Raw genomic sequence first — 27,430 nt, forward strand, 5'->3', positions numbered from 1 at the left:
GGCATACTTGGCAGGTATAGGCCTCAGCAGGTACAGTCAGGGTGGTCAGGAAGCTGGGGCATAAGCTGTGGGAAGCAGATCTGGGGAGAGGAGAGGAAGTCCAAGAAAGCTGCTGACTTTCTATGTAATAGCCTCCTGGATTGCCTATGCCCTTCTGTGCTGTCTCTCCAACAGATATTGGGGTGGTTGAAGCCCCCCAATGAGGACCAGGGATTGTGAAAGTGGGGCTGCTTCTATCTGTCTGTAGAGGGCCTTATCTTCTTGTTCTTCATGGTCAGGTGGCCTGTAGCAGACACCCACTGTAATGTCATCTATCCCTGCCTGACTTTAATCCTGACCCGACAGCTCTCTGCCAGCTCTCAGCATCCCCAGGCAGAGCTCCATATGCTCCAGCTGCTCACTGACATCAAGCATGATGTTTCCTCCTCGCCCTTCCTGCCTGTCCTTCCCAAAGAGCCTGTATCCTTCCATGCCAACACTCCAGTCAGGGGAGCCATCCCACCACATCTCTCTAATGCCAGGCCATAGCCCTGCAGGTATGTGTACATCTCTAACTGCTCTTCTTTATTCCCCATGCTACCTGTGTTACCACAGGGACATTTAAGTTGGCCCCTGATGAAGCTGGCTGACTGTCTGGAGTGGCTGGAATTCCTTTGCGTTGCTCTTCAGGTGCTCTCCTGCTGACCTGTGACCCTCCTCCAGGCTCTGGGCATCTATTGCTGACACTGGCATCAAATGGGGAGGAGTGGGATGGAGTGAGGTTTTCCTCCCCTGGTAACTCTAGTTTAAGTTTTCCATCCATGGTGACTCTAGTTTAAATCCGTCTTAACCATCTTACAGCTTGGCAAGCCTATGACTGAAGATGCTCTTGCCCTTTTCTGAGAGTCGGAGCCCATCAGTCCCCAGCAGACCATGTTTCTCAAAGCGAGTCCTGTCATCTAAGTAGCTGAACCCCTGTCTGAGGCAACAGTCCTGCAAACGTCTGTCGATTTGCCACATCCAATTGGCCTTTTCCATCCCCTTCCCTTTGACTGGCAGGACTTATGAAAAAGCTGCCTGTGCTCCTGTGTCCTCTACTGCTGCTCCAGAGCTCTGTAGTCCCTCTTGATGCTCCTCTGTCAGCTCCTGACAGCATCACTTGTGCCCATGTGAAACAGCAGCAGTGAATAAGTCATTAGGCTGTATGAGTCTTGTTAGTCTCTTGGTGACATCCCTGATACGAGCCCCTGGTAAGCAGTAGACTTCCCTCTGAGAAGACCTGGACAAGCTTGAGAAGTGGGCCCATGTGACCTGCATGAGGTTCACCAACTCCAAGTGCAAGGTGCTGCACCTTGGTTGGCAATCCCAGATGTGAGCACAGACTGGGAGAAGAATTTATTGAGAGCTTCCCTGCAGAGAAGGACTTGGGGGTGGATGAAAAGCTTGACATGAGCCAGCAGTGTGTGCTTGCAGCCAAGAAGACCAACCGCATCCTGGGCTGCATCAACAGAGGAGCAGCCAGCAGGTCGAGGGAGGTGCCCCTCTGCTCTGCCTTTGTGAGGCCACCCTGGAGTTCAGGTCTGGGGCCCCCAGCACAAGAAGGATGTGGAGCTGTTAGAGCGGGTCCAGAGGAAGGCCATGAATTTGATCAGAGGACTGGAGCACCTCTCCTATGAAGAAAGGCTGATGGAGCTGGGGCTGTTCATCCTAAGAAGAGAAGGCTCCAGGGAGACCTCGTTGTGGCTTTTCAGTACTTTAAAGGGGTCTTATAAAAAAGATGGACAGCAACCCTTTGCTCAGTCAGATAATGACAGGACAAGGGCGAATGGTTTTAAACTGAAAGAGAGGAGATTTAGATTAGATGTTAGGAGGAAATTCTCCACTCAGAGGGTGGTGAGGCACTGGGACAGGTAGCTCAGAGAAGTTGTGCATGCCCCATCCCTGGACAAGGCCCCGGGCACCCTGATGTAGTGGAAGGTGTCCCTGCCCATGGTACTAGATGATCTTTAAGGTCCCTTCCAACCCAGGCCATTCTATGATTCTACAATTCTATAATTCTATGATAAGTGTATTTTGTTGCTGTCTCCACATTTCATAGTATTATAATATTCATGAGATCTATAGGTTTAACAGCAATTGCTTTTGTTATGCCCCTCAGAATGTAGGTTAATCCACTGATAGGGAAATGGGTGTTAGTCATCACTGTTCATGCACTCCTAATTCGGCATATCCTAATTGTATGTCTCTCTTATTTTTCAGTAAGCACTGTTCTACCAATATTCCACTAGCTTTAAGAAGTATTTCTCTTTAGGAAAGAATATGCCTAACCGAAACTGAAACTTATTATATACACGAAAGATGTCCGACTTGCCCTATGTACTGAAAGCTTGTTCAGTGCTAAAGTAGGGCAAAACTAAAGAGAGAAGAGAATTAGGCAACAAAGGGAATGGTCTGAAAAAAATTCCTTTGAAAAATTCCCATTCGCTTTTTTGGATTTTGAATCAAATCCTGGAAAAAACAAGTGGTAATAAAGGTATGTTTGACAGAACTGACTTCTAATGGGGGGGGGGGGGTGGGGGGAATAAATCAAAGCTTATTCTTTTTTGCTCTATTATATTAATTTCTATGGGAGATCTGCATGAACGGGTTTCTGATAACATCTTCCAAGGACTACTGTGAGAAAGGACTCTAACAATGATCTGAGTGACTCTAACTGGCCAAATTACTGCAGCCAGTATTGTCAATAATAATATACAGAGTAGTCTGTAATATTAAAGAAATTTATATATTTATTAGCCAGTTTGAGGTTCTGGTATATTTCTAAATCATGAGTGCTAAGATTTAATGTCATCCCACATTCCAAAAAATGAAGAAGTTATTCAGTAAGTGCAAAAGTGATATAGCAGAAACTGATGATAATTCTGTTCATAAAGACAATAACGTATTTTTAGTCATCTATTTAGATTCATATGATAGATATTAATATTTCATGTTACTCATTATAAATTCATTGTAAAGAAAACATATTCAGTGAGAACAACACTACTAATATCAAGAAATATCAACAAACACTACAAAAGCAAGAAATAATAGATTTTAAAGAAAATCATAACCAAGGGCCCAAGGACTTTTTTTTTTCTTTTTCTTTTTCATTATTTACTGGAGAAGAGGCAGGTAGCAGTTATTTATGCTCAGTGGATCAGCCACCCAAACACTTGTATTTATTAGTTCAGACCAATGAAATCTGATGGAGGTTTCACCTCTCTTTCACATTTCAGTCTGTGGAAGCCCATCTTATTTAGAAAGTATTAAATGGGCCTTTCTTTATTATCTACTCTCTTGGTAAATGGTACTTGGTAACTAGACAAAAAGGAAAACAGATGGGCAAGATAAATGCAATTCATTAAGCAAAAGCTAGAAAACATACAGAAGTAACACAGGTCAATGCAGTGTACTAAGATATTATTTATCATGTTATAAAGTTACTGCATTTGGATAACATCCAAAAGTCTGAATTGCAAGAGAGTGCCATTTCTGCCGACCTTTTGAAGCACAGTGTAGTTTTCAGAATTCAGAGGTACAAAAATTTAATATCAATCGTGATTTATTCTGCTGCAGTGAAAGTACAGGCCTACTGGATTGTGGCTAGTCTCTGAATACAAATGTGATATAGTACTCTGTTAACTTTCCTTCTACAGCCTCTCGAAACCTTAAGTAATAGTATAGCTTTTTGTAATGTATTACTTTTCACAAGTCTTGCTGATTCAAAAAACAGCCTTTTAGAATGATATGGATTCTAATGCATACCTCCTTAGGAACTTGCTTAGACATTATGAGTTAATTAGGTTTGCTTTTAGGAGAAGGATTTTTATAAAGACAAACTCACAACCTGTTTAGCTTCATCAGGTGGTGCTGTGTGCTCCCAGGATGAATGTTACAAAACAATGAAAAAATGAAGGAAGCTTATGGATATTCTTAACAGTCCCACCTTTTTCCTCCTGTCAACCAGTTTTTAATGCTGATGAAAAGTAGAAAAAATGTTAAATGATCATATTATTTTTCCCAGAGGGGTTCATTTTCCAATGGTACTTGAATAATATACTTCAGTCTAAGATAAGCATGTCTGCTGTCTAGATTTTACCGGCAGACATGGTGAAGCCAGCATCATTCCTCTGATAGAGCGCAATCAGAGCTGTCTGCCTTTCCCAGATGCATCAGACCCTGAAAGAAAAAGACTACAGCCAAAGATATATGGATTTCAGCAAGGGCCTCCTTGTGTCTCCTAGGAAGACATGTGATACAGTATCCTGTGGGTCTTCTCTGTATTTTAGAATTGGTGCAATCGGTGCAAGCTTAGCGCTAACAAATCTGTCAGAGTACTTGGGCAAAATTCCAAGAAATTCCTGTTTCCATTCCTTTTAGTGCCATTTATCCTCCTTAACATGTCTTGCTGATAGTAACACGTATGCTGTATTGATCAGTGGAGCCATCTCATATATATTGAGAGACTGAGAGGTAGTATTCTATTTGCAGAATGACAGCATCAGGAAAGACAGTATTTTCAGACTAAGATTTAACCATCACCTGACTCACTGCAAGTAGTGACATGTATCTTTGGAAGACAGAAGGTGGGCAAAAAATGGCTTATGCCTAGGACAGTCGTTATTACAGAAAATATCCATCATCCTATTGCTGCATGATTGCATTTCATAGCATTTGTGAGGCCCAGGGGACATTCTATTTCCAAGGCTGATGGTAAGATGTTCAATTTGCCTGCTGACTTCAAGCAATATGAGATATGCCAATATTTTGCTATGTGTCCAAGGTAAGGTTTGACAGAACATGATATTGTACAATATTGTACAATATCATGTATCATGTATCTCAGGATGAAGAAAATATATTAGATTTTCACTTGAATTGGAATTTTATGGCAAATGCTCTTTTAAAAGTGTGAGTGTTAATATGCAAGATTCTCATTGTATGCGGTAGATGTTAAAAGATCATAACCAAGGCATGGGCTGTCACAGTTGGTCTGACTAGGCTGATACAAAGAGTGGAGGTAAGGGCTGTAATCACAAAAGACCAAGGTCAGGAAGACAAAGCCAAAACAAAGGCAAGGCAGGAGCCTTCTCAGCACCCAAGTCAGCTGCCAGTAATCCTAGAAGTTTAAAACTGTAAGGCACGTCCTGAGATGGTTAGCGAGAAAGACAAGAAAAATGGTGAAGACAGATGTGCAGCAGTCATTACTGGTCAGCTGAGAGGTCAAGCAGGGCCTCAGGAAAAGGGCTGCTGCATTTTTGGTTCTGATACAAATTGACACGTTGAGTAATACAGCAGCAGTGGAACTCGCATAGACACATATCAGTTCTTAGGCTTAATGGCCAGCCTTTAATTCTTAGATAGTTTTTTCAGGTTATCAAGATGTAGGAGACTGTCTTCTGCCAGATTGCTGTCTGCTCTTTAATAGTCCAAGCAGAGCATAATTGCAACTGACAGTAAGTTTATTCATAGCACTTCTTCTTATTGTCTGCCAGAGTTAGATGATAGGTATACTTCTAGGAAGACAGAAAATCTGATGAAAAGTTTTACATAACATGGACAGGAGTGATTTTTTTTCTGTCTTGTCAAGTGGATGCTCTGTTGTCAGCCTGCTGATATTTTGATCAACAGTGCACTCTTGACATTTAAGTTTGTTTCTCTAAAAGATGCAAGATCTCTTTGAGAACTCAGGATCTGTCTTTCCGACCCAGTTTTACAGTATAACAGAAGATAAGTACTGAGCAAACATCTCTGCAAAATATGACTCATTTTCTACTCTTACCAAGGACCATGTTAAAATGAAAATAAATATCCAAGGTCAAATAAGAAAGCACACACAGCTATCATTTTGAGAAGAAGGTGGAGAAAGGATTTGGGGGAAAATAAGCTGTCTATATACATGAAGCAGCCACTTCTCCATCATAGGTACTCAGAGTCCCTTTTTACTGTATCTGGAGATATTTCCAATTATTTAACTCTTGCTTTCAACATCATTTGCATTTACAACTTTCCCACAGGCACCATTTTAAGGACACCTCTCAGTTCAGATCAGATCACTGTCCATTATTACTAATAGGGAGGTACCAAGATTCCAATTTACCATGTCAGCAATGGACATGTAAAAAACCATATCTCAACAGGAATATCGGGCTTATATTTTTGCTCCTTAATAAGTCTGTTACATTTCCTTTCTCTTTAGCTGGCATAAACCCTGTCCTGCTGCACCTCTGGGCTTGCCGGCATTCCATTCCCACAAAAGTTCTGTTTTTTTGCAGGAATCCATCCATGTATTACTGATACAATTTTCTCTTCAAAGTTTTACCTAAAGCATTTAACAGCATAAAGCAAGGTGGAGCAGATATAATTTCCAGAAAGCTGTGATGGGATTCGGCATCCAGGCTTTCAATCACACTTTGCCATGTGAAGTAGAATTACAATATTGGACCAGAGAAGTTACTGCTGCAGGAAGAGCTGTTTTGTCAGTATACAGGTGGAGGGTGTATGGAGGTGGGAGGAACTGTTTAGCCTGCAATATCACTCTTTGTCCACTTAGGCATTACACAGATGTAAATATACTAACAAGCTCTTATTTTGTTTGAGTAACACGTTTATATTCTCTGGCAAATGCACAACAATTATTCAGAGAACTGTATGCATACAGACTAATTGTGCTAAAAGATGCCAAATGCCATTGAAAAATATGTAGAGTAATGACAAGGCTGAAGAAAATGCTTCCAAGAGGAAATATAATTTGGATTCCATAATTTTTAATTCTGCTGAGACTCGAAGCAAGTGCGCCAACTGTGATGGTTAAAGAGGTAAATAGTATTTTTGTTGGTGTTCTTTGTTTCAGTTTGTAATCATAGACAAGCTGTAAGATTACACTTTTAGAATAATTCACTGTAGAAATGCAGTGTAACTGTAACATTTAATCCGACTGAGCAAAATGGGTCCAGACTAACTGCGACGCAGAAAAAACCCACACAGTTGTCATAAAACAGTAACTTAAAAAGACTACTGATAATCTTCTCATTTATTCAAACTTCATTTTTCAACCTGTTGATATTCCCTAAAATATCTCCCCTCTGTTACACTTGCTATCATCAACATTAAAAAATTGTAAAGCTATTCCACACTGCATCTTAATGTACAGCTTTCTAAATGCCAAATAATTATTGTAGTATGCATCATTTTGCTGACTGCATCTTCGCCAACACTTATAAATATATATTTACATATTTCTGGGTGCATATAGTGTGCTGTGACTGAAGAACAGTTTTGTTTTACAAGACTAAAAATACATTTCTTTCTGAGCTATTTATCAAATGACAAATGTTTCAGTTACAAAACCGTACATGTGTATGTGAGTGATGACTAACTTGTCCTCTGCTTTTTCTAGATTTTGAATCATATCAAAGTCCTCCAGGCTATTTCCCTAAAAAAAAATAAAATAAAATAAAATGGAGAGAAGATAATGGAATCTATTCCCTTTTATTTGTTTACAAGGAATGCACAAAGTCATTTTTCAGAACTTTGGAGTAATCAAACAATTGAAAATTGCTTTGGTCATATTCCATAAGCAATAAAGTCTGGCTCAAAGGTTTTTTCTTTTTTCTTTTTTTTTTCTTCCTTTTGAAGAAATATTAATATTTTGGTGTCTGTTTGTTCATTCAGGTACTAGGAGGAGCCTACGTAAGGACGCTAGAGGCTCTGTACAGACTTGTATATGCTACTTAAGACTGTACTTCAACCCGTACTGATTGCTCAACTATTTTACTGATTTATTTGTTTATTAAATAAAAAGAGCTTAATAGCTTACTTTTTTCACCATGTTAAAGGTGACTGCTCTATGCACCCAGTGTTAAGGTTTAATCTAGTCCTGACAACAGGTGGCAATAATATAATTTTCTTTATTATTGTTACTGATGCATCACTCTGAAAACAGTGACAGAAGAACAGCGTTCCTCAGATTTGTTAGATTTGTATTTTATTATTGAAAGCTGAATAGCTTCAGAACAAATATTTTCATAAACTTGGCCTAGGGACGAGGTTAGGAATTGGACTCCCAACTGCTAGGTGAAAATAGAAATAATCTGTTTCTATTTCTTCCACGCAGATTTTGTCTTTTTCAAATGTGTTGTGATTAATTAATTCCATTCCAGAACTCAATCTGTTTTTAGATAGATTAAGTAGTTTCACTCAGTTTCACTATACTTTTTGAAGTTCTATACTTTTTGAATAGTTGAAGTTTATACTTTTTGAGTACTTGAAGTTCTATACTTTTTGAATAGTTAGGCAGATGCTTTCAAAACCACATAAACGCATAAATACTGTGTGATAAGAACAATTCTGTTATCCAATGTGATCTTCAGCTTCTTTCTACTCATTTTGGAAGCTTTCCAGTGTTATGTATTTCTTTCAAAGAAATAATAGAACTCCAGAAATCAGACATATATTGCTATGTTCAGCCATTATGGCACTTGGAATTCAAAATTCACATTGTTTCTTTCATTGGGCCTGGAAAGATGTCTCAAAACGCTTAAGCTGTCTAGAAAGTATCTCAGCTCAGCAGGGGCAGGATGCGTCAGAAGAACAGAAATATTGATAGCTTTTCATTTTACCCCTGAATCCAACAAATCCAAGAACCCGTAATGAATTTCAGCCTTGCATATTTGATTGTTACACAAAATCCAGACACTCCAAAAATTCATATCACTACATCCCTGTTTTAAAACTGTAAATAAATTACCTTTTTTTTTTTTTTTTTTTCAATTGAAATGCTTTACAGTGGAAGGTGTTGTTCAGTTGTTAGCTTAAACCAATATAAATCTATGTTCTCTTGCTTATGACAGCACAAGCATTTGTGCAATCAAAGGTACAGTCATGTACAGGACCACGCCTGGCTGAGAACAAACTAATTTTTGTTTCCATAGGTGTCAGCTGTCCTTGTTGCCTGATTGCACTGTCTGTGCACCATCATGAGTTCTAGAGCTGCAGCACAGGACAGGTGATGGGAATTCAGAAATGGGGTAAACAGTAAGACCAACTCTGTTAGCACCAGTTCAGACTTAGGAAATCTTAAACTGTGCCATTAAAGGCCCAATATCTCATCCTGTGTGAGCTATATTCAGAAAAAATTAATTAATTATCACCCTTTTGAAATTGTATAAATGTGGAAAGGTTAGCCCTTAAATAACAGTTAAGATATTGGATAGCATTAACACTTCTAGAAATAAAATGCTCTAAACCAAAGCAGGATGTGTCTTAAAAGCAGGGAGAGAGAATTGTTCTGTCAAGAAACATATTATCTAGCCAAAGATTTGCTGCTTCAGCTTAACTATGAAAGCAATTCTGGAATAAGGCTATACTTTCCCACCTAAGAAACCTTTTTTGTTTTGTTGAAGCAGTATCCCTAACAACACTTCTGTGATGACAATAAAAACAGAGGTTCTTCCTGCTGGGTGATAAGAACTTCAAAACTACTAATTCATTAACATTTCAGATTCACCACTTTCCTGCTTCCTGGATTTATAAAAGATTCAGTAAATGCTGCCAAAACAAAGAACACAAAGCAAAACAAAAACAAACACACAAAAACATAAACAATAAACATGGAAGACTACTTCTGTATTCTGCAGTATACGATAGTGGCAGATTGTTTATGGTTTCTAACAACAGAAAATAATGTCATTTGATTTTCTAACTACAAAAGAATTGTCGAGTATTTACCTTCTATTTTAGTGTTGATGCAACTGAAGTAACAGCTGAAATCTGCTTTAAACCTTAATAAAGTACTTGATTTAAAACCACAAAGTGAAATTCCAAGTTTGCCTCTACATTCCGTGTGCTACAGAGTACTCAGATTAAAAAGTGAATAGTCTGTTGTGCAATTTATACCTAGTAAAACATTCTAAGAAGAGAAAAAAATGTTAATGATTTGTATTGCCATTATGATTTACAAAATTACATATTGCATACTTTCATCCAATTACAGCAAATAATATGTCCATTGTCTTGGCATCTATGAATTACATCAATGGCAAAGAAAAAGGCATCCTTAGTCTATAAGACATACATAAGCTGCACATCAGATGCAATGGAATAGTCACAGTCCATAATACACACAATTTTGTTATAACTGGAAGCACAAAAACACTGCATGCGCAGGACTCCATAATTCAGCCATAGTGTTCTTGCTGTGCAGTTTAAATGCAAGAGTGTGAATATTCATTAAATCGTTCTCTGAGATTCTATCGCAAATCGTCAATCCTTTCCAAAGCATTCTTAAGAAAGCTTGTGATGCTTGTTGAAATTACGTTCTCTCACTATTCTGCATTTTATTAGCCTGTGGTTAAAATATTTCTTAGCTGGCTGACACACATTGAAATAAAGTTTCATCCAAAGGGCAGCAAGGGTTTCCTTGGTTTCCTGAAAGTACAGCAGGCCTGAACTAGATTTTTCTAGTGCCTTTCTCACCTGAAGCCTTGCTTTCCAGTAACCTGGGCATTGTCTTTGTACATCACTGGTCATCTCATATGAACATACTGTCACATTATCAAGTACTGAGCAAGCTCCTCAGAAAAAAATCTTAATATATCTTTCTTCATGGAAAAGTTCAGAGCCCATGCCTGATCATCCTAAGTCATCCCCATTTTTTTTTTTGTAGAGATCTTGTACCTGATCCATCTATGCATGCTCATATGCTTCTATTCACTGTTAAAGTACTCTGAATGACAAGCTTTACCATCTCCATTTTCTCTGTTCTTCAAGTAGGCTTTGCAAATGATGTTATTGCCTTCTGGCATAAGAAGATAGAAACTCTGAAACACAAAATCAACACAAACTCCCCAAACTTATTCTCCTTCTGAAGAGCAGATCTTGGTCCTAACAATTATGGAGGCAAAGATTCATAACTTCAGCCCCTATTTTCAATAAAGTTACTTTTGTTGACTTGAATTGTTTCCTTCTGTGATAGGCATGAACAGGCAAATTAAATACAACTCTTACAAATGCAAGAATAAAATGATAGTGTGAATTTTTATATGCAGATCAGACACATGTATTACTTGTCATCACCACAGAGAGTGCCAACTGAGTCTTGCTGACATTGGCAATGTGGTCACGAAGCAAACATGGTCATGTTGACAGGCATGTGATTACTTGTGATGCAGTTATGCTGTGAAGAAAAAACTATAGAAGTCAATCCTCTCCCTGTTGCCTCCAGCAGAGAGGAGATTGAGAGATAATTTCCTCCCCATCATTCACACATTTTTGCTCACAGCAGAAAGAAAGAGATGAAAAAGCTAAGGAGCTAATTAATCACTGACTAAGGAAATACAACACCACCAACAGAAAAGCCAAGATACAGTGTCAAGATGTTATCATAACTACTTAGTGATTCCTGTTTAATGCCATTTGATAATGAACTGTCTGTGGACCACTGGAGTTGAGAATAGTTACAATACTTGATTGTGTACATTTTTATTAGTAGTTATTTACAATCTTCTACGCTGTGGTGGAAGAGGACACTACACCTATTACATCTTTACATAACAGTGAATGACATTTTCTCAAAAATTGGGCATTCAGGTAGAAGATAGACACCAGATTAACAATTATCTGATGGAGAAGTTCCACAGAACTTAACTCCTATTTATAAACATAAGGTACCCTAAGGGAGAGATAGGCTAATAAATGCCACAACTGTGGAAAACAGTGCTTGTTCTTTATTAAATTACAGGGTATCAGAGAAGAAAGAGCAAACTGATAGAACACTAAATTATACTGCTTCCAATAGAACCTCCTCTCTTTCTCTGCAGCTTCCTAGCTTTCCCTTTTTGCTTTCAAACTAAAATTCTGAAGCACTCTAACTGCAGAACACTGTTGCAAAATTCTTCCTTCACCTGTCTCCCACAGGATTTGTGGGGCTGTTCTCATCAGAGCTGTATAAATCTCGCTAAAACCTTTGTTTTACTTCCTGCATTGTGACATGAAATAGTGGAATAATGCAACCACGCGTTGTGCCTCTGTACAATGTAGGTCATGTACTGTGTCACAGAAACTTGTTACGGCATGTTACAACATTTAACAAACTCCCACATTTTCTCTCTCTCTCTCTCAATTAACACTTCAACATCTTACAGAGCACTTGCCCATGGATGTTGGTCCCCAATAGCCCATATTGAGCCAGCTATCTCCTTTCTGACAGAGTTGACATGTGGCAAATCACTCTAAACATGAAAATGGGCCAGTGGGAGGAAGTTGCAAGGTACTTTGCAGGGTAATGTATGATCTTTTTGTTTTCCAATTTATAACAAACAATATTTTCATGTTGTTAATGTTAATCGTTTCTGCATTACTGTTCTCCTGTCTACTGCATTATATTGCATACAAAAATGCACGCATATATTTACTGCAAAATTTTTTGTTGAAATCTCAACCAGCTAAGAAGCATTATGGCTGACATGCCTCTTTCAACATCAAAGAGCCTACAGCAGCAGCCAGTGACTGTGGAAAGCACTCTCTTTTGTTGGGTGTGCTGGAGCAGGTGGAGACATGGTGTTCATTCCCTTCAATAGTGTAATAGGTTTGTTCATTTAGAAATAATCTTTTATATGGACATTAATCTTTAATCTCCATATATGAGATGTAAAACATAAAAGGAAGCTATTCTATTATTTTTAGGCATGTTTTGGAAGGCAAAAAGGATCACCTTGTTCTGAAGAAATGCAACTAGTGAAACCTGTATTCCTGAGAATGGTTTTGGTTAGAATGTGCCTTCAAGACCTTCTAGTTACAACTCTGCTGCCATGGGCAGAGACACCTTCCACTAGACAGGTGGCTATCCAACCTAGCCCTGAACACTTCCAGGGATGGGGGATCCACAGCTTCTCTGGGCAACCTGTGCCAGTGCTTCACCCCCCTCTGAGTGAAGAATTTTAGGTAGTAGAAGACCACTTTAAGGTCTTCCTGGAGCCTTCTCTTCTCCAGGCTGAACAAACCCAACTCCTTCAGCCTGTCTTCATAGAAGAAGCGTTCTTAATTGTTCTAATACATCCATGTCCTTGTTCTGGGGGCCCCAGAGCCTGTCCACTTCCCTCTGGATGGCATCCCTTCCCTCCAGCATTTTGACCACTCCACACAGCTTGGTGTCACTGGCAAACTTGCTAAGGGTGTGCTCGATCCCACTGTCCATGTCACCAACAAAGATATGAAACAACACTGGTCCCAGTACTGACCCCTGAGGAATGCCACATCACTGGTCTCCACCTGGACGTTAAGCTATTGACCTCAACTCTGAGTTCAACCATCCAGCCAATGCCTTACCTGCCTAGTGGTCCATCTGTCAAATTCACGTCTCTCCAATTTAGAGAGAAAGATATTGTGTGAGACAGTGCCAAATGCTTTGCACAAGTCTACATAGATGGTGTCAGTTGTCATTTACTTTTTCACCATTTCTCTTTGTCTTATTATAGTAATGTCTTTCTTATTACTATTTATTTATTTATTTATTTTTTAAAAGCGCTGCCTGCCCAAATATTTTTGGCTGCACTGTACAGAGCCTTACACATTTAGTATGATTTTTCACAACCATCTTGCCCTTAGACTTTTTTATAGTCAAATGTATTAACCAAGAAAAAAAAGTCTCTCTCGAAATATAAATTGATTTGTAAGATTTTTTTTTTTTTTTTTTTAGACATAGATTTCAGCTGAATTGAAGCGAGGTCAAAGGGAAAAAAAAGAACCAGAATGTCATACAAAAATATGCTGTACTGTATTTCTACAATTTTGAAGCTTTGTTTTCATAGGCAGTAAGCAACAATAGACATAAAATATGCAAATTTTGTTCTATATTGTCAACATCATTCCAAGATGAGTAAATTTGTGAATATATGTCATGATTTAATTAGTTCATGTACGCAATAGTAGAAGCATCTGACATATTCTTAAGGATGTTTGCACTTGAAGTTACGGTAAATTTTCTGATCAAATAAGGATCTAGAACTTCTACAGAAATGAACAGATATTTTCAACCAAGGTGGGCCAGGAAATAACGTGTTTCCTTATACTCACATACACTCCGAAACTTAGCAAAATATCCAGTACCAAATGTACTTCTGGACCACCCTGATAACTTAGGCTGTTACTGCAGAAAAAAACATGAAGGGAGTTGTACATGTGCTCAGCTTTTCTCTGCATGGTTTAAAACTTGTGGATTAAAAACATACATAAGAGCATTAGTGAGGTTCCATAATAATTAGGTTTTTGCCCCAGGTAAAAGTTCAAAAAGTATCTAAAAAGCATGCTGCACAATCCTGTGAAGGGAGACAAGCTCCTGCAAATCTGTATATAGTGGATGTCTCTACTACACCAAGTCTTTCTACAAATATAGAAGACTATGATGTTTATATTTGACCAATTTTTTATACTTTGGAGCTAAGTAAATGGTCAAGATTATATATATATTTTTAAATAAATGCACCATAGGAACACGTAACTGTAACTTGGTTTACATTTATTTTGGTCACTAGACTTACAATGATAAAACATACTTTCCGAATTAGGTAGTACTAATCTCACACTTGTAACTTGTAACTTGTAACTTGTAACTTGTAACTGTAAACTACTTTTTAACAAGTATGACATTTGCTGCGCTGAAGAATATTTTGTTTTACCATTCATTAGATATTAGTTAATTAAAAAATCTTAACTGATATTCCTATGTGACTTCTTAAATTTGAGACACTGTTTTTTACTTCGGTGTTGCTAATGCAGAATCTCCACCCATTAGTTGTGGGTTTATCCCCTTTAACCTTTGTTAGTACTTGAAGATTTGCAGTTCTCAGAATGGTTTCCCAGGTTTAGATAACTCTGAAAATAATCAGGATACTACTGTATTCTTTGTCTTTCATTAAATATTGCCTTCCAGTTGTGTTTCCTAGAGATGGTATTTAGTATGTTTAGGATACTTGGAGATGCAGAAGACTGCCTCTGTCTGTTTTGGGGATGTAACTCCAGTATTACATAATACCTCTGTTCACTATTTTTCTTGAGATCTGAATGACACTGGAAAAGCCCACTGAAAGTTTTGTCCTATGATGTTAGTCTATTCTTCCCTTAGCTTAACCTATGCTGTACTTTTAAAGCCAGTGCTGTGTTGTTCACAATGAATATTTCATTTTCTGCTGTGCTCCATCCTTACTTTGTATTGAGTACTGAATCAGCTTTAATTTTTCAAAATATATGTATATCTATAGCAGATACATTGTTCATTTTTTTGTGTGTGTTTTTATTCTACTATATTTCCTAGAGAATATCCAAATAATTAAACACATGACTGACTACCCAAATAAAAAACAGGTGTCCAACAGCATTCAGCAAAGAATGAAGGCATTCTTTCATTTCATAAAATACATTGATGTATTGTTTAATAGCTAGATTCATCACTAATGAACAAGCTTGTCCAACATTATTTTCTGTTATTTAAAATTTTGCTTTGACTGTTTCTTGTTATTCTGTACTATTATCATTGCATAAGAACTTCAGTAAGCTTTCATGGGTGTTCACACACATTCAGACAGACTTACAGACATGTGGCTTGTCATGGCTTATTTTCAGATCTCTGAAGGTAACGTTTTGATGTTTTGTAATACCATGCTAATTAAATTAACATTGGCTGTGAAGCTATCTGCTTCCTAGAGTCCAGCTGTTTTGATTCAGCACAGAGAGGATTAAGGCTGTTCAAGGTTCTCCAGTAGAGAAGGGCTTTGTTACAGCGAGTGGGCAAACTGGACATTGATCAGGAAAAATGAATTCAATGTTCATGGCAAACAATCATGTGTGGCTCACAAAAAAGCTCAGAAAATGGTGTCAGACAGCACCTGGTGAGAGGGATCAAATAGTTCTAGTATGTCCTCTGAGAATGGGCTGCACCACTGTTTGTAGGTGTCGAGACAGACTAACAAAAAGCCTTCCAAGGATTTGAAAGAGCCCAGAATCTTAATGTATACACATTTAGACTTGTTTCATTCTACCTTTTTGCCGTTTAGTGTGATCTGTAATATGTTAATATAATGATGAAGTTGTTTAACCTATCAGGATAACAGAAGTAATTGATTGTAGCCTCTATATTAACTTTCTGCAAAAATATAGTCTCAAAATTCTGATTTTAACAAAGAAGTACAAAACCATTTTTTCCTCTCCAAATAATATATTGTTACATAAAGACAGAAACTGTAAACATATATTTCAAATCATGCACTCTAAAAGCATTTGGAGGGAATTTCAGTATGTAAGGGAAGAAAAAATTCAGACTATATATATAAGTACCATATAAAATCAAATTTTTGCAGCAATTCACATCAGACTTGTTAACAGGAGGATGCCAACAGATTACACTACATTTCTTCAAAGAAATTCAGTCTTCGCAAAGAGATTTTGAAGAAAAAAACGTAAGCAGAAATTTGCATTACAAAAATTTAAAGGACAAACAAAAATGAACCTTCCACCTTTGTTCTATATTCCTCTTTTTTTTTTTTTTTTTTTTTTTTTTTTTGTATTAGAACTACAAAAAACACCAGGAGCTTAAGAAACCTGCATACTTGCATGTTTTCAGCTATATCTCAGCTGAGAATACACGAGGCTTCGTAAATTCCCCAGTGCTCCCTTATACAGTGTTTCAAGATTTATACTAGGCCAATGCAGACTAATTCTAAAGCCATCAGAGTTTAAATACACATACAAACAAATGATTTGCTTAAAATTTACACGGCTCTGGTCCTTGATTCAATCAAGTGATCAAATGCAATGTTTAAAAGTTATATACTGAAGACAAGAAAAGAAATTCGATGGTGTTGAAAGCAATGCCTTATTTTGCTTCAGTAGTTACTAATATTTTAGAGAAGAATGACCTGACTGCAATGAACATTGATTGATTTTTGCAGGCTGGAGCCTTACACCTTCAATATATGCAAAGACTGGCAAGTACTTCTCCATGATACTAATAGTAGGCAATGAGGCACTGCTAAAGTGCTTCCTGGTAGATTTTTCATTTGGATTTAAATAAAAGTGATTGATCTGACACTGAGGAAAGATTAAATGAAAATAAAATAGCCTGGCAGGAATGTGAAGGCTTATTGGTTTAAAAAATAATAATTAAAAAAAAAAGGAGGAAAAGGGAAAAGGAGGGGGGGGAGGGAAATGGGAGAGGTAAGAGGAAAACAGATGAAGGGGAGAAGAGGAAAAAAGGGAAAAGTGGGTAAAAGAAACGCGGGGAAGAAAACCTGAAAAGGTTGCCAAACTTCTGTGTTCATTACAAAATTTCTGAGACTAGTTAAATTTTTCAAATAAGCAACATATTGATCACTTGTTGTCCAGTCCAGCCATAATGGTTTTAAATGGTGATGATACACCTCCATTTTCCCAAATGAAATAGTTCGTCTCTAAGAACTGAAGTTATATATAGCAATAGAAGTTATATATGTTTTAAAATAGACATGTTGTCTCTTAATTTCATGATTCAATAGTTAATGACTTGGTGTGGAAACAAACTCTTGTCAATAAATACTTTCACAAATTTATTTTATTTATTTTATTTTATTTTATTTATTTATTTATTTCTTTATTTATTTATTGTTTACAATACTGTTAGCCACAGTAATTATAGCTCTATCTGCTGTTGTGAGTTAGCATGCAGTTAAGGGTGTTATAGAAGTTACACCTGTACAATATTTTCATATTTTCTACCTTGTTTGGGTGGCAGTTGCCTTCAGGTATGGAGTTTACTTGACTGTACAGTTTCTGAATAGCCAGAGACAAGGTTTCTGTGGTCTGTAGTGGAAAATGTAATTTAGATACCGTCAGACCGGTCAGTAAGAAAATAACTATTCAAAATCAGTTTCCTCTGTTTCCTATTAGAGGCTAGATCCAGGAAAGGAGTTTGGCATCTAAGAAAAGGAATAGTATGTTTTTAGGTGCCTAAATTCAAACCTGACATCTAAAAAAAAATAAATTTAATAATAAAAAATTCACTCAGCAGCTGCTTATGGCTGAAGACATATCTGTATTTAAGACGAAACTCTTTCATATGACTGCAGGTCTGGTTTTGAACTTTTGCGTAGGTTTGTCCTACCCTCATTACCCGTGTTCCCGTCTAACCCTAAATGAGTAGAAAAAACATGGCCGTGACTCTGAAGCCAGAAGATCCCTCAGAGAATGTAGTTCTTAATGTAATAACAATAATAATAATAATAATAATAATAATTGTAAAGGATGGCAGAAACACTGTTATGTGTTGCTAGTACACTGTAGCCTATTGCACAAGGTACTGGCAAAAGACCAAAGTTCCAGTAGTATAGCCGGTATTTAAATGCTTCAACGCACAAAAAGTGTTCATGTACACAAATAACACTGACATAGGTGGATTACACACACATGTATAAAAAATATATATAATATGTATTTATTTGTAGTATCATACACACACAGATATGTACAGATAGCCTTAAGTAAACATGGCTAGTTTATAAAAGTGGTCAGCATCACCATTGTCTTCCTTCCACACTTCAAAAGTTGACATATTAATTAGTTGTTTGAAAAACAAGCCATTGACATCTATATTTAGGAGAGGATTCAAAATCACAGTCTGACTAGATGAAAACATACATTTCTAGTTCCTTACTAACATGCTTAATGCTTAGCATGCTGAGAAAGGGATGGGTTTTACATAAACAACTGTCTTCAGCGTTTTTTGTTCACTGCCCAGGAATCTTCCCTGAACAGTTTCAGATTTCCGAGTGTTATTTCTGAAGCACTTAGTTCTCCTTATCCGCTCCATAAGGTAATTCAGCTATCTATCAAAGGAACCTGAATTCTACTTGAGAGGAATTTTTTGGACCTGGCACTGCATCTCTAAGCAAATCAGAACCTGCATATGTTTTAGTGTTGTGTAGTACTGATATCCTTTTCCCATTCTGTGTGAAAAGAAACAAACAAGCAAACACCCACGCACCCACACACAGAACCCACAAAGATGAAACAGAACTGGAAACGTTGTTCTAATACTTGTCTTTGCATGCTACCAACACTAGATCTACTGATGATAGACTAAAGGTTTTAGTCCTATGACACCCTAAAGGTTTTAGTCCTACGCCACCCTAGCTGAGTCTCTCAATTCTATAGAAGATACATTCTTATTTATCAGCTACTAGATATTAGGTTACTACGGTGTATCTAACAAAATAGAACAAGTATCTAAGCAGATAATGATTTCTGATATCGTGTCATCTAGCAGATATCTCAGAACAAGAATAGGAAGAGTTACAAAATCAAATACACAGGAAACATATCAAAATGTTGCCTAGAAAACCTGAGGTCCATATATACATCATGACACTGTTTTATGTAATCTGAATTTGTCCCCTCAGACATTATTACACAGTTTTAAAGCATAAGACCAGATACTACTTTGCACATGATGCATGCTATTATTGATTCAGTGGTCTGCACTTGCTGAAATTATCATGATACAACACATGGTTTTACTGTCATCTTCAGTTGTGGCCTCTCATCACTTGATACACACCAATGAAACAGTGAAATGGCAATACAGCTGTTAATTTCCTTACATTTTAGTCATGTTCGAAGAAATCATAGTTTATACAGTACTAATTTTATCTGTAAAACAACATTCATGAGGAAACATCCAAGTTCATAGCGTTCATTGGCCTCAGCTGCAAATGCGGGTTCTGTGTACTTCTGCAGGTTAGATCACCTATGTCTTGGGAAGGAACTTGGGAGGTAAAGAACCCCTACCAGCTTTCTGTAGATATGGTAGATATGCTGGCTTGTGTGACAGTATCAGCAAGAAGCCCTTTAATAGAGATGAGAACAGTGTCTGTGTGCGGCACTTTTGTTCTCTTAGCCACCTGACCATTATTGTCTCTCTGCAGTACTCTTGTCTCATTCATCAAACTGCTTCCGACTTTTTCAACTAGAGAAACAGAAGGTCTACAGATCACTGGTTTGTTCACAACTCTGTCTTTCCCTCTAGGCACCCTGCTCAAAGAATCAACTAAACATGTCGAGAAAAAAATGAGGAAAAATACTACCTATCTGATCACGTAAAAGATGAGCAAAGGCTTTGGAGTGAACCCTAAATAATACATATCCCAGATCCCGATGCCATTTTTTGAAATCTTATTGTTAGCTTACTGCAGATTTAAACACAATTTCCCTCTTAGGAAAAAGAAATTTGGAAATGGCATCTTACATAGATCACTGCAAATTTGCATTTTTGGTTGACAAAGGTATCTGAACTCCACTAACAAAGTAACAAATGTGAAAAGAAACATTTTTATTTTCTGTGTGCATCTGCCGCTAGAGGGGGGGATGGAGCAAATGTGAACAGGTAAAGTCCGTGAGTTTACAGCTTTTTGCTGAACAGCAGATAACATCAGGTTTCAAAACTCCTGGGTTTTATTTCGGATTCTGTAGGAGATCCACCTGCATCTTTCGTCTGTTGTGCCAGTCATCATTTGTTGTGCCCTTCCACTGTCATTCTTTCCTCCGACCTGTTTTGTCTCTTATTCCACGCTTTTCCCTGTTGTTGGCCCCTTTCTGTTCCTGCGCTAGCCCCCATTTTTTGTCCTTCCCCTGTATTGTCACCAGCGCTCAGCTTCACTCTTCAGCCTCTGTTTCTCACCCCCTGATTAAAATCGGTGTTTTGAAACTTAAACTCAGTCAATATGTACAAAAGTGGACAGTTTCTCTGCTGTCAGCATTTCCCACCATGGTAGCTGATAACATCCATATCCAGTAACTGCAGGAGTCCTGTAAGGCCTTTCACATCCAGAATCTAACACTTTATTATTATTATTATTTTTTTGCCTAGTGGGAGGAAGGGGGTTAGAAGTTATGAATTATCAATCCCTAAAGTAGGTTCTGTAGGATACTGGAACAGGCTCTAAATATGGAAAAAATAAGCATAGATTTAAATTTCCTGGCTCCGTCTACTGAACTTTGCTGGCCAAAAATTTGTTAGTATTACAGTTTTAGCAACTTTGTGGGGGGGGAGGGTTAGTGAGAAAGGAAAAGAAAAGCAGTGATGCTAACACCTATTTTTGGACTTCAAATCACAGGGGTGTCAGAGCTTCTAAGCAAAAGTTCTTAATGATGTATTATGTGTGCACTGGTAAAACATGCTTTCAGCACTCGTGCAGTTCTCAGTGACATTTCCCCAAAACACCGCTCAGAAGCAGACAGCGGGCGTGAATACGTCCGAACCATTAAATCTGTGAGAACTGGGAGCCAAACGACGCAGCAGAGCGGGGCTGCAACCCTCCCCAGCGCCGTGACAGGAGCTGCTTTCTGCCAAGCGTGCTCCTGGGACTCAGAGAAGCGAGGTGCGCGTCGGGGCCGACCCCCGAAGGGGGCACTCGGCACACGGCTCTCTCACGGGGAGGCCCCCATGGATCCCTTAGCAGGTTGCCCGCGGGCAGCCGTTATCCGGGGCGCCAACGGCCTCCGCGCAGAGAGGGCTGGGGGCGGTGCCGCGGCGGTGACACGCTGCTGGCACCGCCCACCCGCGCGGGGGCGGAGCGCGGAGCTGCGGCGGCGGCGGCGGCGGCGGCGGGCGGGGGCTGTTGTGGGTGCGGAGCGTGTGCGCGGCGGCCCGGGGGGCTCCGGCAGCGGCAGCGCTCGGGCCGCGGGGCGGGGGAGGCGGCGACAGCGTGCGGCGGCCGGCAGGAGGAGGAGGAGGAGAAGGAGGAGGAGCAGGAGGAGGAGGAGCGGGGCGGCCGCAGGAGGAGGAGGGGAAGCGGAGCGGCGGCGTTCGGTCGGCCCCGCGGCGCTGCTGCCGCCGCCACTTCCCCGCTCGCTGCCGGGCTGCCCGCCCGTCTGATCCGCGCCTCCCGGCGCCTCCCGGCTCGCCGCCGGGCGCTCGGCGGGGCTCGGCGCGCCGCGCGGGGCAAGACTTGCCGCGCTCCGCCGGAGGGCGCTCGGCGCTGCCCCGCCGGAGGATCCCCCGCGGCGCCGCGGTGCCGCCGCCCGTCGCCGGCTCGGAACTTTCCCCGCGGGGCGCGGGGGGGCAGCGAGGAGGAGGAGGAGGAGGAGGAAGAGACGGCGGGAGCAGCGCGGCGGGGCCGGTCGGCCGGCGGCGGCGATGAAGCTGAGCCGTCAGTTCACGGTGTTCGGCAGCGCGGTGTTCTGCGTGGTCATCTTCTCGCTGTACCTGATGCTGGACAGGGGGCACTTCGACCACCCCAAGAGCCCGCGGCGGGAGGGCACCTTCCCCAAGGTGAGCGCCGGGACGGGACCGGCAGGAGCACGGGGAGGAGGACGGGGAGGGGGGGTGCGGAGGGTGCCTCCGCCACCAACTTCCTCCCCGCCGCGGCGCTCGTCCGGCGGCGAGCGGCGGCCTCGAGCCTCGGCGCCGGCCGCTGGGGCTCGGGGCGCGGCCTCTGGGCGGCGCTGCGGGAGGGGAGCGAGGGGAGGGGCTGCCCCGGCCCCGCCGCGCGTCCCGAGCCACCAGGAGCAGGAGGGGGCCGGGGCTGGCAGGAGCGCGGCTGGCAGCGAGACCTGCGGGCGCGGGGTGACCCCGCCAACAGGTAGGCAGCGGGGCTCGGGGCCGTGGGACCCTGCCCCTTCTGCCCCGGGTGGGGGGACACCTAGAAGCTGCCCGGCGTCGTGGTGTTAAACCCAGCAGTGTCCGTCTGGTCGCGGCGAGGACGGGAGCGTGTTGGATGGAGAACGCGTGGTGTGCTGTGCCGAGCTGTGTGTCTGCCACACGCTGCTGCGTGGGGAGAGTTTTATTGTCGTGAAGCAAAATAAAGTGTAGAAAAGCAAGCAGCGAAGGTGCAGCGTGTTTGTGCCTGTGCTGAATTTATCCTCCCTGAAGGCAGTAAAACAGAGGAACGTGTTTTAGTACAACAGTGAGGTGTCAAGTCAACAGGAGAACTCAAAAGGCTTGCTGAAAAAGTAAAATTTTATTTTTCTGATAGAACCACTGATTTTTTCATTTAATGCAAAGATAATACTTGACACCACTCTATTTCTGGCCACGGCAAAAACCTTGACTGAAGTGTATAGAAGGAGCACGGATCAGTTCTGCCTTTGTTTCTTCGAGTTACAGTTCAGAGGTCAGCCACTAGCTGTTTCAGGAACTAAGAGAACACGAAAGAAGCTTTGAAGAAAGCGAGACAAGGCTGGACTACTGAGGCTGCATCTGTTCAATATACAGTTCCAGCAGGAGAGTAATACTGCGTGTCATACTTGTAAAAGCTAGTACAAGTGCTGCTTTGGTGATATGGTCAGTATCTTATATTAGCAGAGCACCTCGTGTTTTTATCTCACCAGTTGAGTTTAATCCAGATAAAGAATAGAACAGGGCAGCTCGTACGTAGGTGGCCTTTTTTCTTTTTTTTTATTTAATGTCAGGATTTGCTTTGAAATACTGGAGTAAATATGGAAGACATATTAGATGTGTTTGGTTTTCCACTGTCAGTGTCCTGCAGTTGAAATTCCTGTCAGTATCCTACAGCATAATGCTTTCTCTCTTACGACCAAGGTCTAGTGCCTCAGTCTGCTGTAACATCTCTTTCTTATACAACATAAGGAGACAAGCATGTCTCCCCACGTCCTCCTTCCTCCCCTCGGACTCCTAGAACATTCCGCCAGCATTTACTCTTTCTGCCTTTTCCATACCTAAATTCCTTCGAGGCTGCTCACTCTCACTACTTAGCACTGTTTCAGTCCTTCCTTTGGGTGGAAAAATTACCCTTTTTCTTCTTGCTGCTTTATCCTTCGAAGAAGTTACAGGTGAAGCTGATGTGACTCTGTCATTTCCTATTTGCTGTCCATAGGGTTCTGAATAGGAGTTTTTCACTTTTTTAAAATTGGGAAGCCTCTGGAACCTAGCAAATGTTTTCTGAGCCATATAATACATCAGTGTAAAGTTGATATGAAAGATGAAGAGGGGAAGAGAAGCCACCGAAAATATTGGAAAGGAAAACGCTACCTTAGTTTACAAAAAATCACGTCAGTGCCGTGTTGTCAGAACTCAATGTACTATAAATGAAACCAGCCACAGATGTAAAAACTTCGAGCTGCTTTTGTTTGCAAAAAGCTCTGGCAGCAGTATATTATATGTCCGTGGATTTAAGAAGACATTTTCTTTCATGATGAGAAAGGTCAGTTTTTCTTATCGCTTTGAAGAAGGAACTGAGATTTTTTTATTTTTTTTTCCCACAGATTTTCAGATAGCTTCACTTCTTACTTCTTTCTGATCTGACAATGTGCTAATTTTTCAACTTTGCTGTTTCTCTGTGCAGCTCTCGTAAGAGCATCCTTCACCTTGCATATCCTAGGAATTGCATATTGATTAGCTTGCTCTTCCTGACCTGTGTGGTTTACAGTAGCCTCAGAGAGGAGAAGTGGGTTCTTCTGGAAGCAGCTTCCTGTGTAGCTCATCAGCATTTGTCTGTCTAAGCTTTAATTTCTGCCAGGATTAGAGTTGGATTTTTTTTTTTTTTTTTTTAAGCTGGTAGTGCCTGTTGGTCTGCATTCACTGAAAGAATCGTGGTATGTAATACCAGTAGTAAAATGCAGGATGGGGATTGCTGCTCAACTTTCACTTCTGCTGTTTCTTCCAGATGCCTTCTCGTTGCATGATCTCAGGGTCGTGTGCATCAGGTTGAGGCTTGCGAACCTGACTTTTTTCAGATTTATCTGCTATTGCAGTCAAGAGTTACCCTTCCTGAGCTTGGTTTCTAGTTCGAGAGCTTAGGTGGTTGTTCAAGAGTGCCAACAGGAATGTCTTGCAGAAGTAATTTTTGGAGAAGATCTCTCAAGGAGTGCGAATACCCCTAAGCAGGAGCCTTTACATATTCTCTATCGAAGTGCTTGTAAATGCTTTTCAGAGCTGTGTTAAAGAGAATCTCTGGTCTGACTTTGGAGGGACTGGTAATGTCTTGTCTTTTTAGGTGTTGACCTTGCAAAAGTTGGCATCAGTAATCTCTTTTAGAGTGAACATTGCCCACGCTCTGTAGTGAGGTGACATCATGGCAACTGTAATAGAACCTGAGCTAATGAAGTGATTTATAGCCTTGTCATCATTGATGGTGCATTTAAATCATATATGAAGATCTGCATGCTGCCATAGAACTGAAATCTCCATTAATTTGGGAAGATTAAGTACAACCTATGGAGATTGCCTTATTTGCCACTCCTCTCTAAATCCCGTGTGTAACTTCATGGACCCTGCCTGGTTGTCAGCAATATGTTATTCTTAAGATGGCCATATCACAAGCTCTCTCTTTCTCTCAGACCTTATTTGTAGTCACTGTAGGATTTCTGCCTGCTGCAGTATACTGTGGACACTGATACTTTTCCAGAGACCTTCTTCCCTGCCTCTCCCTTGCTATTTTGCGTTATATTCCTTCAGCGTGACTCTGGGGTGGATTTCCAAAGCTGTTATCGCAACTGCTTCCCATGAACGCTCTGAAAGAGCATTTGGCTCAGAATCTCCTCAGAGGGCTCATTAGCAGTTGACGATGACCTGCTCTAGAAGTTTCAAGCATTGCTATGTACTTTATTTCACCCTTCTCAGTGTAGGCAGTGTTACTACAGTGGTTACTTTTGTTTTAAAAACTCTTGGGAGTAATAGCAGAAATGCTGCTGGTTGAGTTTTAAAATACGCTACTCCCCTTTCTCTCCTCCTGCTCCTTTAAATAAATAAATTGAAAAGTTGCTGATAAGCTGCTAGGGAAACTGAACTGTACTTCCGTTTGGTATGGTTGTCTCAAAACTTCTGTATCTGTGAATGGAGAGGAAAATGCTCCAGCTATCATTTCTTTGAGCACAAGAAGACTAATGAAAGGTACTGAAAGTGGGAAGGATGAGCTGTATAGCTGGTCTGCATACACTAGCGTCCTGTGTAGGAATAGGATGTTTCCTGTCTCAGAAGGCATATCAAGATACAATGTGTCATAGTGTCCTGTCTCACAAGAGGGGCAACCTTACAGCCTTGTGCAGAGGCGAGCTTAAGGTGCAGGAGCCTTAGATGCATTTTTAGATTATTAACATATCAGTCCTCACTACAGATTAGAGTGTAAGTCTTCTGGTGGAATTCGCTGAAGAGTGACGGAGGATATTTTTTCTGTCTGCAATAACAGAATTATTTGGGAAATCTTTTGGCTGTTTAGTGGATGGAGATTTGAAGTGGTGAGTCCTGTGCTGTCTTCTGTGCACTGAGTGTCAAGTACAAGTGGGCCTTGGACTAAACTGATGCAGCTAAATGAAAGCTTCATTCAAATTGAGTCTGGAGTAAGTCCATAAGGAGCTTCACTTGAAGAACCGGTGTTATATACAGATGAAAACCAAATACAGATAAGCACGTATTAATTTATTTGGTATTTTGGATCCAAATAGAAAAAAGATCATTAGGCTAACACAGCATATTTTATCAACTAACTTTACCTTGAGTTTGAACAAATCCATAAAAGCTGTTCATTTACACAGACTAGTGGAGTATTTCTTCTGATTCTAAATTTTGCTTGATTTAAGAGTGTGCCATGCATGCTAGGGCATAAGACAAAGAAAAACATTAAAAATCCAATGTATTTTAAATTAAGTGGAGGATTTATTTTTGGGTAAGAATATTTTGCTTCAGAAATACATGGCCTTTGTGTAGTCTTCACATGAAAATTCGTTTCTAGTGCATTTTATGCCTGAGCAAGGCAAAACAGAAGAGCAGCACAGTGTCCTCTGTTGCTACCTGATAGCTGATGCTCTGGAGCTGATCTTTTTCTGCTAACCACTTTCACACAGCTTGCTTTGGCTTTTATGGGACATATCCCCACAGTGTGAAAGGCTGTTTTTGGAAATAAGTTTTTGAAACTCAGGTCTGCCACAGTTCTGCTTGGTAACTGGAATGGGACCAAGGGATTGCTTTTCTAGTATCTTTGGCGTTTCCCTTAAATTTTATTAGAAGGAAAGCACAAGCGTACAGCGACTTCAATCCTTAGGGTTTTCCAATTTTTTTATATATATATTTTTTTTGAATAAGATCCTTCACCCCTCCTTCCCCCATGCTTTTGACCATCATTATTTGAAACTTACTCTGATCTTCTCATGTGTTTGAACTGCCTTTACAGGCCCTGTAGCTGCATTGTATCGAACAGAGACGATCAAGGACAGTTCCTGTAAAAGCAGCTGGCTTTTTCTTCTATTTCCTGTGTCCTTCCAGCAAAACATTAAGGCCTGGCTGTTGGTGGTACTGCTAATGCTTCTCTGCTGGCTTCATGTTTTCAAGGCATCCACACGATGCATCACGTATTTCTTTGTAAATGGCACAAGTGGTGATTGTTGCAGTGTGCAGTGCTGTTTCATCTGAACTTGCCAATAGTTTGGAATT

The 27,430-nt window shown here is 40.3% G+C and overlaps 1 protein-coding gene and 1 long non-coding RNA gene across 2 annotated transcripts in view; both read left to right on the top strand.

Annotated features, from left to right (window-relative positions):
* The first annotated feature begins 12,163 nt into the window (after positions 1–12,163).
* LOC310888979 lies at positions 12,164–15,282 on the top strand. The gene is made up of 2 exons (XR_014576297.1): positions 12,164–12,301; positions 13,718–15,282. It is a non-coding gene; the product is annotated as an uncharacterized lncRNA (long non-coding RNA).
* Positions 15,283–21,773: 6,491 nt separating this feature from the next.
* The window catches only part of MAN2A1 (mannosidase alpha class 2A member 1), a 139,155-nt gene continuing 133,498 nt past the window's right edge, over positions 21,774–27,430 (top strand). The window contains exons 1-2 of the mRNA XM_083817586.1: positions 21,774–21,954; positions 22,012–22,315. Coding sequence (XP_083673712.1) covers positions 22,181–22,315 — 135 coding nt within the window. The 5' untranslated portion in view covers positions 21,774–21,954; positions 22,012–22,180. The remainder of the gene's footprint in view (positions 21,955–22,011; positions 22,316–27,430) is intronic.

Source organism: Anser anser (genome assembly GCF_964211835.1).
Source record: "Anser anser genome assembly, chromosome: Z".
NCBI lineage: Eukaryota > Metazoa > Chordata > Aves > Anseriformes > Anatidae > Anser > Anser anser.